Consider the following 17708-nt stretch of genomic DNA (forward strand, 5'->3'; position numbering starts at 1 on the left):
GGATTAAGTGACCGAATTATTATTATTCTTTGAAGGGATTATTACCCCCAGAAAAGTGATCCACCAATCGACTAACAATCATGTTGCTACTTACTGTTATGTAAACAGTGGAGTAAGGAAACATGCCCAAAGTTCCGCCCTGTCGGGAATCGAACCCAGGTCCTCTCGCTTGCAAGGCGAGTGCTTTAACTACTGGGAATCCATAGGGAGAACCTCTATCCCACTGGCAAAGCATAGGGAGAACGCATCATGTGTGCCATTTTACAGAAGAAACTGATCCAAGCATTATCTGGGGACATTTAGCATCAGCACATTTCCCACTCAGCCATTAACCTTCACTCAAACTGCAACTCCCTTCTACACACTCTGCTTTCCAGCTCCAACACAATACAATTTATATAGTAAAAGGACAACTCAAAGCCCTAAATGAACGGCTCTGCCTGCTTTGTAGACAAACATCATCTACATAGCCACTGAACACTGCACAGAAACAGCAGAACCACAACAACTTGCATTTATATAACACCCTTCACATTGGAGAATGCCTTTGAGAGATTTACACAAATGGGGCTGGACAACAAGCAAGAGAGAGGGGGAGAGGGAGGTGAACAAAGGGGCAGTCGAAAAGTTGGGGGTTTTAAAATGAGACCTAAAGACAGATAGAGCAGAGAGGTAGGGGATTACGTGCCAGAGGATGGGGGGGAGGGGGAGAATCTTAAAACTCAGAGTAGTATAAAAAGAGCATGGACTGGGGCAGTCTGAAGGTGAGGTGGGAGGGAGAGTACCTTCATCCACCACTCTGCTGAAATAGTGGTTACCTCACATTTCTGGCATTTTATCCCCATGGACAACACTGTAATGATTTAGGCGTCCTGTGATTGAAACTAAGCATGTATCCCCCAGAGGACAGCTTGTCTGAAAGTGCAGGAGAAGCCATTCATTATACCTCTCAACTCCATGAGAAAAGTTCATGTCTTTTCACAGCTCACCCAGACGCACATGCCCACCATGGATCTCAAAACTATAAAATTCCATTTACACACATCAATTACTATCATGATATCCATCAGCAATGAATTTGCCCACGATCCCTAATCTGATATATAGAGGCCCCCCCCCACTCCCCATTAGCCTGCTATCTGCTGCTCCTGACATAAGTTGCATGTTTGTTGTCATGATTCTCCCACTTGAGACCCCAAACGGCAGTGAACCATGGAATCATAGAATTATACAGAACAGAAGGAGGCCATTCAGCCCACCGTGTCTGTGCCGGCTCTTTGAAAAGAGGTATCCAATTCAATCCCACTCCTCTGCTCTCTCCCCATAGCTCTGCAAACTTGTCCTCCCCAAATAATTATCTACTTCTCTCTTAAAAGTTGTTATCGAATTGGCTTCCACCACCCTTTCAGGCAATGCATTCCAGATCCGAACAACTCGCTGTGTGAAAACATTTCTCCTCTGTTTCTTTTAACAACTATTTTAAATTGGTGTCCTCAGGTTACCGACTCACCCACCAGTGGAAGTAGTTTTTCCTTCTTCACCCTGTCGAATCCCCTCATAATTTTGAAAACTTCTATTAAGTCTCCTCTTAACCTTTGCCTCTCCAAGGAGAATAATCCTAGCTTCTCTAGCCTCCCCTGATAACTGAAGTATGAACCCCAGGTCTCTCAGTTCCTTCACCCCCTTGTAGACTGTACCATCAGCTTATATTGTCTTTCCTCATTCTTCCTCCCAAAATTTTGCATTTCTCCACATTAAACTTCATCTGCCACGTGTCTGCCATTTTAGCAGTCTGCCTATGTCCTCTTGCAGTCTGCTACTATCCTCCTCACTGTTTACTACTTTTCCTAGCTTAGCATCATCTGCCAACTTGGAAATTGTACTCTCTATCCTAAGTCCAGGTCATTTATATAGGTCAAAAACAGCAGTGGTCCCACTCCGACCCCAGGGGTCATCACTGCACACTTTCCTCCAGTCAGAAAAGCAACCGTTCACCACCACTCTCTGTATTTTGTCTCCCAGACAGTTCTGAATCCTTGCTGCCACTGTCCCTTTAATATTGTAGGCTTCTATTTTGCTTACAAGTCTCTTATGTGGCACTTTATCAAACGCCTTTTGAAAATCCATATAAACTACAATAACGGCACTACCTTCATCCACCCTCTTCGTTACTTCATCAAAAAACTCGATCAGACTCGCTCCATACCAGACAGAAGCATAGAAATTTCCCTGCTTGTGTGGAGTGCTCAGAAGTGTGGTTTGAATACTCTCAAGTACAGTGATGGTTTTCCCCGTTCAAACAACAGGCTGACCAAATGTAAAATGCTCTTATTTTTCAGCAGTATTCCTGTGTCAGTAGATAGCAGATTAACGCCCTTCAGATTTTGCAACAACAACTTGCATGTGTATAGCGCCCTTCATGTGGGATAGTGTCCCGCAGCACTCGACAGTAGCGGAGTCTGACAATGAGCCAGGAGGAGAGGGAGTGGGGAGGTGACTGTAAGCACGATCAAAAAGGAAGGTGGGGAGGGAGGGGGCAAGGTGGAGGGATTGAGGGACAGAGTTCCAGATTTTCGGGGCATAGTGGGGAGATGTGAGGGCATGAAAGGATTTGATATCGAGTGAGAAGCTCTTGAAATCAATCCGTTCGGTAATTTACAATATTAAGCAAAACAAAACTAATTGATCAGACTTTTATACCAGTTATATGTATTAACAGAATATGCAACTATGCAACAGTCCTTTATTCTGTGAGTTCCACTCACATTTGCTGTCAGGACAGATAAAAAGCGTTAGTGTAAGATATGAGTGTTTCTAAATGCAGCCCTGTTGAAAATGTAAAATGAGCATCTAATCCCCTCAGTGCCTGCTGTGCCGACATCTCTCAGGGCCTGCACTGGTGACACAGCGTGAAATCTCCCATTTGCCTCACCCAGGCACCAGACAGATATAAATCAAAAAAATCCAGCCATTGCACGACAATCAGGGATTAGCCACTAACCATCTCAGCCTTTCATTCCTGCTCTCTCTCACTGGCTGGGTTGTGCAGACTCCATGGGTGAAGTGGGAGTTAAAATCTGACCTGTATAGGAAATTGCCATTTCTTCTGTTTCACAAACATCCCGGTTACATCGCAGGTCAATGCAGTGCACAGTGGAGTTTAATTCCTCATTGAATGCAGCTTTCAAAAAGGCAGAAAGCCATCAGGGGCTGTTACTAAGTCCTCATTGAGTTGACCAGACTTGGGACTGGTTCAAATCTTATTGAGTCCAGTCAATCAGTTAACTATTTTGAGGTCCATTAAATAATCATCATGTCTGAAATTAGGTGTCAGCCTGGCTCAATTGGTTGCAGTCGCACCTCTAAGTCAGAAGTTTGTGGGTTCAAGCTCGGCCTGGGGACTTTGAACATACAGCCTAGGCTGACAATCCAGTGCAGTAATAATAATAATCATCCTTGCATTTGATCTATGTCTTATCATGTTGTTGACACATCTCAAAGCACTTCACAGAATATACTGAAATGGGGAGCGCTGCACCATTGCAACTAAACTGAGGTCCCATAAGAACATAAGAATTAGGAGTAGGCCATTCGGCTCCTCTAGCCTGCCCCACCATTCAATAAGATCATGGCTGATCTATTCTAACTCCACCTACCTGCCTTATCCCCATATTCCTTAATCCCTTTATCCACAAGAAATCTGACTGTTCAGGTGGACATCAAAACTCCCAAAACACAACTCAAAAAGATATGTTAATTTACCATTAACCTCATGGCTGTTTGTGGGACCTCACTGATGCAAAATGACTGCCATGTTTGCCTACAAAAACAGTCACACTACGCTTGACGGTAATTGCCGGCAATGACATTTTCATGTGATAAGTAGCCAAAGGTTGAAAGGTGACGGAAGTCTTCAGTAGCGAACGACAAAATAAGATGTGCAAGTATAAGCTGTGAGCATCTGACCTCTTTTAACATTCCTCCACCCTCAAGCTGACAGCGACTGACCAGAATGGGGAGCAACCCAACACATGCAAGTCCAGCGATGCCTTTTGAAGCAAATCAATGTGCAACCTGTATATCAAAGAGTCATTTGCACTTGTCTCAGACACTGAGTGCTCACAGACAGAAGCCTCCACTTCTCAGTTGTACAGAACGGCATGTCAGTCAAACCATTCTAGGTTTAAACTCTAGAAAGTAAAGAAGTCATTCACAGACACCAAACTGCACTGTCAGTGGAGAAACTCGCTACCCTTCTGGTTAAAAATAACAGCAGCTCTCTTCAAATCTTTGCCTTCATTATGTTTTTGTTGGCAAAAGCCAGTAACTGTTCCATCTCTCTTTCTCATCTTCCTGTCTGGCTGTTCAGGTAAACGTTGGAGATTGCATGGCACTATTCAAAGAGAGAAGGGAGTTTCCTGGCCAACAATCCCCCAGATACAATTGATCATTCATTTCATGACTGTTTGTGGGTCATTACTATGCTCAAACTGGCTGGAGTTTTCACCTACAAAACAGTCACTGCACTGAAACCTGTAAAGTGCTTTGAGATGTCTTCCTGCCGTGAATGGCGCTAAATGCTAAACCAAATTATTTTTTTTCAGCACCCTTCCCCCCACCCATACTCACTGCCTGGCTTCCAATCCTCCAGATAAGATAAATTAGACATTGACCTTGTGGCTGTTTGTGGGACTCTCGCTGTCACATTTTCCTGCCGAATTAGTCACTACATTTGACAGTAATTACACCTCACAAGACCAGAGTTCTTTATGTGGCTCAGCCCAAGTGCAAATGAAAGCAACCCATCACCACTCCACGATGCAATAGTAAATAATCCTGACATTTAATATAGTGCTTTTCACGACGGGAGGAGATCTGTGTTTTTTTATAATAGTCAATTTGCACACAGCAATGTCCCATAAAAAGCCATGAAGTCAATGACCGATTTTATTTGGGGGATTGTTGGCCATAGCTCCTTTCTCTTTTCGAATAGTGCTGTGGGATCTTTATCGTCCACCTGAAACAGGCAGACAGGGCCTTGGTTATGTTTAAAACCGAAGGATGGCCCGCCGAGAATGCAGCATATCCCTAGGACTGCCTTGAAGTGTTAGCCTGAACTACGCAAGTTCAAAGTCCCATAGCGGGGCTTGAGCCTGCAGTATTCTGACTCAGTGCTTGAGTGCTGTGCTACCCACAGAGCCAGGCTGACAGGCTGACACGTCTCTGAGCGCGAAAGTCCTCACCAGAATCTGTGACCACTATTTGTCAATTCCCAAATAGGAGACACACGGCTACCAACAGAAGATGAGGATAGTTTGACACTGGTCAGTCCTGTGAACATTTCAAAGCATTCTGAAGCTCTGTGAAAGAGTTCCAGTTCAATCAAAGATAAAGACTTTTGGGGCAACAACCTGGGTAAACATTTAAAGCGACTTACATCCAAAGAATCTTCGTTCAGCAAAATCAGCGACATATTCTGGGACACAAGTCGGCAGGAATAGCCTACAGAAAGAGGAGAGAGAAATGAGTCTCCAAGGCAACACATCCATTAAATTGTACCCAAATTATATTCCTTTCATCTCCGAACTCTAATAACTCTTAGCTTGGGTGAAATACTATTTCCAGTGGTCAGGTGGTCTAGAACTAGAGGGGATCATTTAAAATCATGACCTGAAGGTTCAGAACAGAGATGAGGAGGAACTTTTTTCCACACAGAGAGGCATTCTCTGCCATAGCCAATTGTTGGGTGGCAACCATGTGCACGTTCAAAAAAACAAAGACTGGACACATGATTGAGGGAAAATAATAGTTAAGGAATATGGAGAAAGGGTTGGGATATGGGACTAGGGATAGGATCTAGGATGGGACTCATGTGGAGTGTAAACACCAGCCAGACTGGATGGACCGAATGACCTGTTTCTGAACTCTATCTTTTAACTCTACCTTCCATAAATCTGTGAAACTCTCTGGTACCGCTCCCGATAGAGTTTGTTCAATCCTCAGCTCTCCTTTAACCCTACATCCAGTCGTTGACCAACACTGATTATCTCAACCTTTGGAGCATCACCCGCCTCCGCCCTATCTCACTCCCAGTGCAGACAAAACTCTTATTTACATCGAGACCATTTCTCAAATGTTCTCCGAACCAAGCCTTCCTAACTCAATCCTCCAGTACCTCAACTTATCCACAGCCCTAACCTCTCCTACACTAAGCCACACAACTTTCCCTTATGCTTCCTCCTCACTCCTTCCCAGTTCCCTCTACCTGCCTAGGTTTCCACTCCGTCCCGTAGAGCACTTTGAGACATTGCCCAAAGTGAAAGATGCTCTGTGAGTGCAAGTTGTTGTAGTATTACACAGGCATGTGCCTGGACAGTCAATCCCAGTAAGTTATTTGACGCAGTGAGAAATCACCAATGAAGCTTATCCTTTCCTCACCTGATGCCACATACACCACCAAAAGGGGTCCCTGCTTTCCATCAACAACAAATTTACATTTATATAGCACCTTTCACTTTAAGGGTTTGTTCCAAGGTACTTGCCAGTACTGATGAGGCACCCGAGCTAGGAGTGGGAACTGATAACTATGCAGGTTCTTTACTGAGTGTCGGGAGGGGTGTTCAGTACCTATATTGATGGCAGTTTCTTGTTTGTCTCCCGTCAGGACCCAGATCTTGATTTCAGCCTTCAGTAGAGTGGTGATGGCTTCAGGGACGCCAGTCTGGAGGCGATCCTCAATGGCAGAGGCACCGAGGAGCATCAGGTTCTGGTAAACAGCAAGAGGATGAGTGTCAGGAGAAAACGTGGCAATGATTGAACCTTTTTTCTCTCTCCCTCAACACGCATCAGCCCTAGAGACAGCACAGAGGACAACATTGAAGATGATCCCTCAGTGTCAGCGGAATGAGCTATGGGTACCAATGAGATAAACTAGGGTGCCTTGTGGTGGGAGAAGACAACTCAGAAGAGACCTCAGAGAGGCGAATAACATTTTAAATGAGATTGAAAACGTAAACTCTATCTTTCAGCCTCCACCCTCAACTCCAGGACCACTGCTGTCCTGACAGACTGCCTGTCGGACACCAAGTCCAGGATGAGGGCAAATGTCCTACAGTTGAATGTGAACAAGACTGAGTCCCTCCTGATTGGCTCACGCCAGCGACTCAGCACCTCAGGCTCCACCAACATCAACCTCCATAGTTGCACACTACAACTCACCAAGCCAGTCAGGAACCCAGGTGTCTTGTTCGACCCTCAACTGTCTTTTCTCCCCCACATTCAAGCCATGAACCCGCTCTGCCTTCCCTCATCTCTGTAACATTGCCCGACTCCGCCACTACCTCACCCCTCAGGCCGCTGAAACTCTTGTTCATGCCTTCATCACCTCCAGGCTCGACTATGCGAACGCCCTGCTTGTCGGCCTTCCCAACTCCTCCATCCACAGGCTACAGATAATCCAGAACTCTGCAGCCCGTGTCCTCTCCTGCACTAAACTCCGTGACCCCATCTCCCCCACTCGCCCGACTCCACTGGTTCTCTATCTTTCAGAGGATCCAGTTCAAGATCCTGGTCCTCACATACAAAGCCCTCCATGGCCTCGCCCCACCCTACCTCTGCGACCTCCTAAACCCTACCAACCCGCCCGTTCCCTCCGCTCAGTCGGTTCTGGCCTTCTCCACGTCACCCGATCCCCCCCAACCCACCATTGGCGGGACAGCCTTCAGCCACTCTGCCCCCAACTTCTGGAATTCCATCCCCAATCACTCCACATTGCCCCCTCCTTAGCCTCCTTCAAGTCCCGCCTCAAGACCCTCCTCTTTGACCATGCCATCAGCCACCCCCCCTTCTTCTCCCCTCCCTTACTCCCCCCCCCCCCCCAACCCCTGTTCGGGTCTGAAATGCTGTACTCTGTCCAGCGCCTTGGGACGTCCTCCTGACGTGAGAGGCACTATACAACTGTAATCTTGTTGTTGTTGTTAAACCCCAAACAATAATTTATGATGCACCAAGACAGTAGAACAAGATGATATGAGTTTTAAGTCTCAAAAGGAAATTTCATGACTGATACCAGGATAATTTTCTTTGCCCAGAGGGTAATTAATGACTGAAACAGTTTGCCGGGAAGTAAAGTTGAGGCCAGGACACAGGACTTATTTAAAAAGCAGTTTGAATCTGTGATGGGAAGACAATAGGGTGGGAATTATGGAGACATAAGATCAGATGAGCCAAACGGCCTTCCTCATCCCAACTTATGATCAAACAACTCACACATACAGACAAAAAACACACAACATACACAGAGACATACAGAAACATAAGAAAATAAGAAATGCTGGGTGAAAAAAAGACCAAGGTCCACCTTGTTCTCCTTCCACCTTCCTGGTGGTCGCATGCACGTATGTCCCAAACTACCTATGTACTATATCCCATAATGTTATTTCCTAAAAGAAAACAATCTAATCTGTGTTTGAAGGAATCAACATTTCCTGCTTCAGCCGTCTGCCCAGGGAGCCTGTTCCACCGGTTTACTGTTCAGTAACCACCTCACAACACACACTCGGACAATGCGTAAATGCAAATACACAATCATGCATATGCACATACAAATATGTGCACAGCACGCACATCCATTCACAGATACACACACACATATGCCTGTGCACTCAAGGTACCTGAAGTCTGCCCCGTCCCAGCCAGAAACTCTGAGGCTAGTTCCAGCAGCTGAGATCGTCTCAGCATAGAAAAGTATGGGGTCCTTGACAAAGTTCCTAGCAGCACTAGGAAAAGGCTATCCTGAGGTTTAATTGTAGCATTCCCTCCACATCTTTTACTGTCTCACATGGGCAGAACTCAGTGGGAGACTCTATGGTACTTAATTAAGTACCAGCAATAATCCTTTAGAGCACTGAGCAGTCACAGTCTGTGCTTTGACAATGCTGCCCCCTGCTGGATAACTCTGTGTCATTTCAAAACAAATGTAGTTACTGCGGTAAAGCACAACTTTATATAATAATCTTTCGATTTGCTGCTTGCTACAGCATCTCAAAGTGCTGCCAAGTAATTGCTGTCAGGTGTAGTGACTGTGGGCTTATATTGGCTATGAGTTTAGAGTTGCAAACGGAAAGGTCAGTCTTACTGTTTCTATCAGCTCAAAAGACTCCTCCATCTTGGTGGTCTTATCCTGAAGAGATGTTGTGACTTTGTTATGTTTTTTCTGCCAAACATCATAGGCTTCGTTAGTCAAGTCAGTGTATGCAAAACACAATGTACGCAAGCCTGAGAAGGAACAGAACAGACATGGGTCAATATTCTGCAAGTTACAAGACCTGGGATATAGTCGGATGTCCGACACATGCAGAAATCCATCATCAAACTTAGAGTATCAAAACCAGACTGAGAGTTCCACATGTGTGTGTCACCTAGACATGGAAATTTCCCTGTGCCTGAAACACACCCTCTCTCTCTGGAGAGACACCCTTATTTTACCTAATCCCTAAGAGTATTAGGCCCAAGTTGGCAAGAAGCAAGGTTTGGGGACTCTGGAGTGTGCACTGGGGTTCTGCTGGTGTTTAACTATCTAAACTGCATTGTGGGCGAAACACGGCAGCCAATTGCGCACAGCAGTGTCGCCACAGTCAAGGATTGAGTGACCAAATTATGATTTTTTTTAGGGATTATTACCCCCGTTGATCTCTTGCTGGAGAGGAAGGGGTGCTTTTCTTCAGGGAAAAAAGGGGGTTAGTGCCCTACGTAAAATGTTGTGGTGATTTTTGGCTGACACAATGGATGAAGAAGGCCCATTTGATCTCATCCTTCCAGAAAACCCACCCTAAAGGCAGTGACGGAAATGACAATGAACTAAAGTAACTGACTCAGTCAGGCGTATAATGATGATCTGTTAATCTCTATTCAACCCCCTTCTTCCCTCCACTTACCCACCCTCAGTTCAGAGCCCAGTTAAATCAAATGTACCGAGTTAGAATTCTTGAGGAGTTTAACTCACCATCTGTAGCAAACTGTTGCAGGTGATTTAGTGTCTGCTCTCCGTACATTGAATTTTCAGCAAGTCTTTGAAAAATCACGTTGTCCTGTTAACAAGCAAGAAAACAATCAGTTTAACACTGCAGTATCCAATACTTGCCATTAGAGGGCACTAGCGGCTAAGCTTGCAAAAGTAAATTGCAGAAGCATCCCCATCAAAATTGTATGAACATAATTCTGCAGCACTTCACCCATCTACCACTGACATTCCTTTGCAACTTTTGAGGTGTCTACGGGGAACAATAAAATAATAAGGTGTAAAGCTTAAGTGTAAAACTTGGGCCTTTTCACTCACAAATGGTGCATATTGATTTTTTTCTAAAAAATGTATAATACTGAGATCAATTGCAAATAAATTAAAACAATTCTTATATTTGATATAGCAACTTATCACGATGTAGAAGGTTATCAAAGCTCCTCACAGAATTTTCCCTGAAGTGTAATGAGGCGAATGCAGCAGTCGATTTGCGCACAGCAGTGTCCCACAAACAACCACAGAGCAAGTGACCAACTTTATTTGGGGGATTGTTGACCGGGAGAAGCTCCCTTCTCTTTTTCAATAATGCCATGGGATCTTTAACGTCCACTTGAACAGGCAGACGAGAATTTAACGCTTTATCTGAAGCAGGTATCTCCGACAATGCAACACACCCACAGCGCTGCATTGGAGTGTCAGCTTAGACAATATGAGCTGAGTTCCGATCAGGGGGCTTGAACCCACAAACCTCTGACTCGTACACTGGCAGAGAGAGCGTTACTAACGGAGCCAGGCTTAATCTCTCAGTGAATAAACATACGAGAAGGAAAAAATCTAATTCCTTATTATTTGGATAGACAGTAATGTTGTGCTTCAACACTTTATTCTACATGAAAGGTGTGATAGAAGTGAAAGTTGTTGGAATGAGAATTCACTTTCTAACAAACTATTTCCATGTTGCACGAGGCAGAAGACAGTAAAAGAACACTCACTGCTCCCTTGCAGTACAGCCGTATCTTCCCCGACGGCATTCGAACAATCACAGACATTCGCTTCCTGTTGCTACGGTGGGCAATAGAAACGAGAGTGAAGATTGTTACAAGATCGAGTCAGTGTGTGGCACGTAAGGCCACTATCATGGCTAATCATGAAAGCTGACAAAAGTCTGGTAACAGGTTATCAAAACAGTTTATTGGTTACAGTCAGAGCTTTAATGAGAAATAATCTCTTCCATTCCAGCCATAGGTTATGCTGTTTGTTACTTTTAGGTTTCTCCCCCCTTGCCTGCAAGGCACAGACTCATTTCGTTCAGGGGTAGAGTTTCGCTGGTGCTGTGTGCCCTCAAGTGCCTGAATGTCCATTCCTTACCCATAAACCAAAGCTGTGAGTGAGGGGGGCAGTGTGTGTGTGTGTGTGTATCACAACCGAGTCTTAGTCGGATGCTGAACTCACTCAATATCCCCACATGCACAACTACAAAGATATGGGGAAAGGACAGGTAAATTGGACTGCAAGGATTGCTCTCAAAAGATCCAGCACTGACATGATGGGCTGAATGTCCTTCCTCTGTGCTGTACACTTCTATGGCTCAATGGTTCTGTGATGGACAGTGATCTTCACAGCTGATATACCCCTCCCTAACCCAGAGGACACGGAGGCGAGGTAAAATGTAGCGTCCAAGCTACCACGCCTCTTCTCCATTGATACTAATTACTGTAAATCTGGATAAACGCAACTACCTGGAAAACTCCAGAACATTAAGGACCTCATACATCCTTTCTTCTCCCATCTGGAAACGGAAAATAATCATAGGTAATTCAAAACAACAACATGATTCTAACATCTTGGATTTGGAGGGGGGGAAGGGGAAGAGAGTGTGAAAGCGCATCTTACCAGAAAGCAACTCAGAAAGGTCTTAAAAATATGTAATTCAAATGCTTTCAGTAACAAAACACTGAAGGCACATTAACTTATTGTTGTGTGTCAAGCGCTCCGAGACTCTATCCTGTGTGAAGAACGCTATATAAATGCAAGTTATTGTTGTGGTATAAACCTGCAGTGAGCATAGGGAAGGACAGTGAAAAGTTGGAATGCTGAAAGCTTATAAACAAAGGCTGAAGACGGCGACCGGTTTCTACTCACGGCCTCTATGATGACCGACCGGGGAGTCCTTCCAGTGAAGACGAATCCAAAGGCCTTCGCTGCTTTCACCAGCGCATTTTCATCTGTGCGAAAGCACATCTGTCAGCGGACGTACAAACAATGACCACCGCAACCGACCGAGTGGGATGTAGTGATACTTTACCCGTACATGGAGTTTATGTTGCCTTTACTGTAGTGAACATTCCCTGAGGATACAGGACTGACTGAGCATGCTGACAGAATTGGTAAGGGGGCAAACACAGGGACTGTGTTTTGCAGTGGGGGGTGGCAACATTTTTGGGTCTGTTTTAAAAATTAAATGCATCTGGTTCAATAATCTTTTTCGGGAGTTTAAACATCAACGTTAGTGAGGAGATTGTCACAAACACCAGTCGGAGCTTGATTATCCACCGATTCCCATTATCCGCCAAACCCAATGGGGGCAGATAATCTAGGCTTCACCATGCACTCATTTTGACTTTCCACATAACGTTCGGATTTGCTCAGCAGTGTGGCTTTGTCCGTCTCACCTGGAGAGGATGCCTGGTAGGTAATATGGTCACCATCTCTCTCGGGAACTACTGTGTGGCAAATCGCCATCATGATGAAAAACTCCTGGATCTGGCTGGATGTTGGCTGAAATGGAGCAGAGACAGGAAGAAAATCAGATACCAGGGCCTTCCCTACGAGAAAATCTCACCTACGTGTCAACACAACAGCAGTTTACACTTATACAGTGGCGTTCATGTTGGGAGAACGTCTTAGTGTTTTACAACAACAACAACTTGCATTTATATAGCTCCCTTCATGCAGGTAGCATCTTGGAGAGCTTAACAATGTCAGAGTTTGATGCCGAGCCAGGGAGAGAGGGAAACTGACCAGTCAAAAAGGAAGATCCTCAAGTGCGTCAGGTTTACAATCATGAATGATGTAGGTCAGAGGGAGCAGAGGGAAGGGTGTGGCTCGGGGAGAGAGGGGGGTCTTAAAGGTTAATCCACTAGGTTACAAGGCGCCAGTAGAATGAAGAACAAAAAATGTCATGTTAGTTCATTTGCTGCAGTTTAGGTGCTTCTGTTAGAATCAGAAACATTTCTGCTTAAATTATTATTTTAGTTCAATTAGAAACGTTATGGAAAATGACAGTATCTGGGTGCCTTGAAGAGTTAAATTAGTTCAGAAGTGGGAAATGGGAATGTTTATTGCAGCTGTAGGTCTCTTGTTGGCTATTGATCTAACAGGCCAACATGGTTTCAGTCGGAATCAGTTTAGGGGCACCAGGCTGAAGGATGGTCCCAGCTTGTTTAAAACCAGCCTGAAAACAACTATCAGGTGGATAAGGACGTGCAGATTCATACGGACCGTCCTGATGTTTACACAAAAAAAGGGATATTCGAAAAAAGGTATTGCTAAGTTATCTTCAATAATAATCCTTGCATGTGATACAGCACCTTATCACATCTTCGAGACATCTCAAAGCGCTTCACAGAATTCACTGTAAAGATGCATTGATTGTAAATTTTGGGGGCGAAACGCGGCAGCCAATTGAGGGCAGCAGTGTCCAACAAACAGGAACAATGTGCTCGAAATGCCAGCAAGGCTGAGCCTGTAAAAGACATTTGGTTGCAGAGAAATCCATAAAATTCTTAAATTCTCAATGTTTAAAGAACTGCGAAACAAAAACAGCTTCAATTAAGACTGAATTTAAGAATTATCCCCAAAACTGCAGCACCTTAAATTTTAAGACAAAACGGCCTTATAATTATTTTTTTTAAATCCTCACATGCGATGTGGCACCTTTCAGGTCGGGAGGACATCTCAAAGGTTATACTGTGAAGTGTAACAGCTACAACAACAACAACAACAAGATTCCATTTATTGAGCGCCTTTCACGTCGGGAGGACGTCCCAAGGCGCTGTACAGTTGGGTCAGGACCCGAGCAGGGGGGAAATGGTCAGGGTGAGGGGAGGGAAGGGAGGGAGCGAGGAGGGGGTAGAGAGTCGAGAGGGGAGCTGAAGGCACGGTCAAAGAGAAAGGTCTTGAGACCGGCCTTGAAGGAGGAAAGGGAGGAGGCGGCGAAGGCACTGGGGGATAGAGTTCCAGAGCCTAGGGGCTGAGAGGCTGAAGGCCCGGCCACCGATGGTAGGGCGGTTGGGGCGGGGGATGTGGAGCAGACCGGAGCCAGAGGAACGGAGGGTACGGGCAGGTAGGTAGGGGGATAGTAGGTCGGAGAGGTAGGAGGGAGCAAGGCCGTGAATGGCCTTGTAGGTGAGGATGAGGATCTTGAATTCGATCCTCTGGGGGATGGGGAGCCAGTGGAGGCGAGCGAGGGTGGGAGTGATGTGGTCCTGGTGCGGGACAGTACACGAGCTGCAGAGTTCTGAATGACCTGCAGCTTGTGGAGGGAGGTGCCGGGAAGGCCGGCGAGGAGAGAGTTCCCATAGTCCAGCCTTGAGGTGATAAAGGCGTGGACCAGAGTTTCAGCAGCGTGAGGGGTGAGGTAGTGCCGTAGTCTGGCGATATTCCGGAGGTGATGGAAGGCGGTGCCAGTTGTGGCGCGGATATGAGGGAGAAAGGACAGCTCAGGGTCGAACAGAACCCGAGGTTCCTGACTGGCTTTGAGAGGTGGAGAGTGCAGCCTTGGATGCTGATGGTGTCAGCGCCTGAGGTGCGGAGGCGCTGACGTGAGCCAATCAGGAGGGCCTCAGTTTTCGCACGTTGAGCTGAAGAAAGTTGTCTCTCGTCCAGGACTCGATGTCGGACAGGCAGCTGTCAGGACATCGGTGGTCGTGGAGTTGAAGGTAGAGGAGGAAAGGTAGAGTTGGGTGTCATCCGCATACATGTGGAAGTTAACCCCATGTCTGCGGATGATGTCACCAAGGGGAGCATATAGAGGGTGAAGAGGAGGGGACCGAGGACAGAGCCCTGAGGGACACCGCACGAGACAGTGCGGGGGCCGGAGGAAAAACCATTTGTGGAGACAAAGTGAAGACGGTGGGAGAGGTACGACCTAAACCACTCAAGGACAGGGCCTTGAAGGTTGAGGTGGGAGGACAAGCGGTGGAGGAGGATAGCGTGGTCGACCGTATCGAATGCTGCCGATAGGTCGAGGAGGACGAGGAGGCAGAGGGAGCCCTGGTCACAGATGGTCAGGATGTCATTGGTGACCTTGACCAGGGCAGTTTCTGTGCTATGGGCAGCACGGAAACCCGACTGAAGGGGTTCGAATAGTGAATGGTTGGAGAGGAAAGAGCGCAGCTGGGAGGCGACAACTCGTTCCAGGACCTTGGATAGGAAGGGGAGGTTGGAGATGGGCCGGTAGCTTGATAGCTGCGACGCATCAAGGGAGGGGTTTTTTAAGGTGGGAGTGATGGTGGCAGTTTTTAAGGGAATGGGAATAGAGCCAGAGGAGAGGGACAGGTTGACGATGTCTGTGATATGTGGGGCAAGGAGGTGGAGCTGGGAGATAAGGAGTGGAGTGGGGATGGGGTCAAGGGAGCAGGTGGTAGGTTTCAGGGATAGGATGAGTTTGGTGACAGAGGGTGGGGAAACGGGTACGAAGGTGTGTAGGGGAGGATGGGTAGGAGTCGGAGTGTGGGAGGGAAGGGGTGGGTGGTGGGTGGATGTTGGAGGGGAAGTGACCGCGGAGCGGATTCCCTTGATCTTGGATTCAAGGAAATCCAGCATCTCCTCGCAGTGAAGGTTGGAGGAGATGACCTGCGCGGGGTGGCGGGGGGGACGGAGGAGTTGGGATGTGGTAGAGAACAGTAGCCTGGGGTTGTCCTTCGCCTCCAGGATTATCCTGGAGTAGAAGGACGATTTGGCCGAGGCTAGAGTGGAGCGGTAGATTTTGAGGAGGTCCAGCCAGATTTGTCGGTGGACCGTTAGGCCAGATTTGACCCAGGTGCGTTCAGCGGCCCGCACCTGGCTCTTCAGTGAGCGGAGGTGGGTGGTGAACCAGGGGGAGGAGCGAGAGTAGGAGACAGTACGGGAGGTGATAGGGGCAAGAGTGTCAAGTGTGGAGGAGAGGGTGTTGTGGAGGAGGGTGAGAGCAGAAGAGGGGTCGGTGAGGGTTGAAGGCCAGAGGGAGAGGAGTTCAGAGGACTCCAAGGCAGCGGTTAGGGATTGAGGGGGTAACTTCTTCCAGGGGCGGTAGAAGATGGTGGTGGGTCTGGTGGAGGTGGGGAGGGGGGTGGAGGTGGTGAAGGAGATGAAGTGGTGGTCAGAGATGGCCTTGTCGGTGATGGTGACATCCGAGACACTGAGGCCCCGGGTGATCACCAAGTCGAGTGGGTGGCCGTGACTGTGAGTGGGGGAGTTGATGTGGAGGGAGAGGTTGAGCGAGGAGAGCAGGGAAGAGAAATCTGAGGAGATTGAGCAGGAGGGGGTGAAGTGCAGGTTAAAGTCGCCCAGGATGATGAGGCGATCAGAGCAGAGGCAGAGAGATGTGAGAAGTGTTGAGATATCAGAGATAAAGGTGGGAGAGGTTTTAGGGGGCCGGTAGAGGAGGAGGATTTTAAGTGAGAGGAAGGAGGGGTGGGAGAGGGTGAGGTGCTCAAAAGAGGGGAAAGAGCCAGAGGAGTAGGAGGATAGGGCACGTGGTGTCCTTGAGATAAGGGCAACACCACCGCCACGGCGGTTGGGGCGAGGGATGTGGTGGGAGGTGTAGCCGGGTGGTGTGGCCTCCGTGAGGGGGAAGGTGTCGCCTGGGGTGAGCCAGGTTTCCGTTAAGGCCATGATATCAACGTTCTCATCAAGGATGAGATCGTTGATGACCAGGGCCTTGTTGCAGAGGGAGCGGACATTTTGTAGTCCGATGTGGATGGAGCGGTTCACAGAAGGGTGTGTGGGGAGGGAGGGGGTTCCCGGTTGTGAGGCAGGGGTGGGGGAAATGGGGGTAATGGAGGAGAGGTTGGCTCCCCGGGTCTGTGTCCGGGGTGGCTGGCGAGTGTGGTGGGGAATGGGGCAGTCAGTGTGGCTGCTGCTGGACAGCCAACGCCGAGTGCCACGGTGAGCCCGGCGGAGGATTCTCAGGCTGGAGCAGAGGGAGGTTGTGGGAGGGTCAAGTGGGGATAGAAGGTGAGAGGGACGGAGAGAGAGGAGGAGAGAGCGGGAGAGATGCAGAGGGGGGAGGGTTTGGGGGTAGAGAGGAGGGAGGAGGGAGGGAGGGGGTGAGGGGGCTCGGGTCATGGAGGTCTCGGCTCGGGTCAAACAGCTGTGTATTTTATAGGCGAGATTGGCAGCCAATTTGCAAACAGTAATGTCCTACAAACAGCCATGAAGTGAATGACCAATTTAATTTTCAAGGATCCACATGAACACGTGACAGTGAATCATATCAAAGTAATTATTCACATGATGCAACGGAGGGTACTCAATGTTATGTTATTAAATGAACTGGGTGTAACACTGTTCGCTTGAGTTACCAGAATTGGCAGAGTTATGTACGTAGGTTACTGGGTTACTCTATGACAATGTTGTATTAGATCAGATTTAAATATAGTTTTTCAGCTCTTTCACTTCAGACTGTATTTGCTGTTCATGTCAGGGC

The 17708-nt window shown here is 47.3% G+C and overlaps 1 protein-coding gene across 3 annotated transcripts in view; it reads right to left on the reverse strand.

Moving 5' to 3' along the window:
- atp8a2 (ATPase phospholipid transporting 8A2) overlaps window positions 1-17708 on the reverse strand; it is a 285157-nt gene that overhangs the window by 157155 nt on the left and 110294 nt on the right. For all 3 annotated transcript variants that reach the window (XM_007900625.2, XM_042333953.1, XM_042333952.1), the window contains 8 exons: window positions 12691-12796; window positions 12161-12243; window positions 11758-11807; window positions 11011-11080; window positions 10004-10088; window positions 9137-9276; window positions 6628-6766; window positions 5438-5502 (listed from right to left, as the gene is read on the reverse strand). In XM_007900625.2, coding sequence (XP_007898816.1) covers window positions 5438-5502; window positions 6628-6766; window positions 9137-9276; window positions 10004-10088; window positions 11011-11080; window positions 11758-11807; window positions 12161-12243; window positions 12691-12796 — 738 coding nt within the window. The remainder of the gene's footprint in view (window positions 1-5437; window positions 5503-6627; window positions 6767-9136; window positions 9277-10003; window positions 10089-11010; window positions 11081-11757; window positions 11808-12160; window positions 12244-12690; window positions 12797-17708) is intronic.

Source organism: Callorhinchus milii, unplaced genomic scaffold (assembly GCF_018977255.1).
Source record: "Callorhinchus milii isolate IMCB2004 unplaced genomic scaffold, IMCB_Cmil_1.0 Scaffold4, whole genome shotgun sequence".
NCBI classification, from domain to species: Eukaryota; Metazoa; Chordata; class Chondrichthyes; order Chimaeriformes; family Callorhinchidae; genus Callorhinchus; species Callorhinchus milii.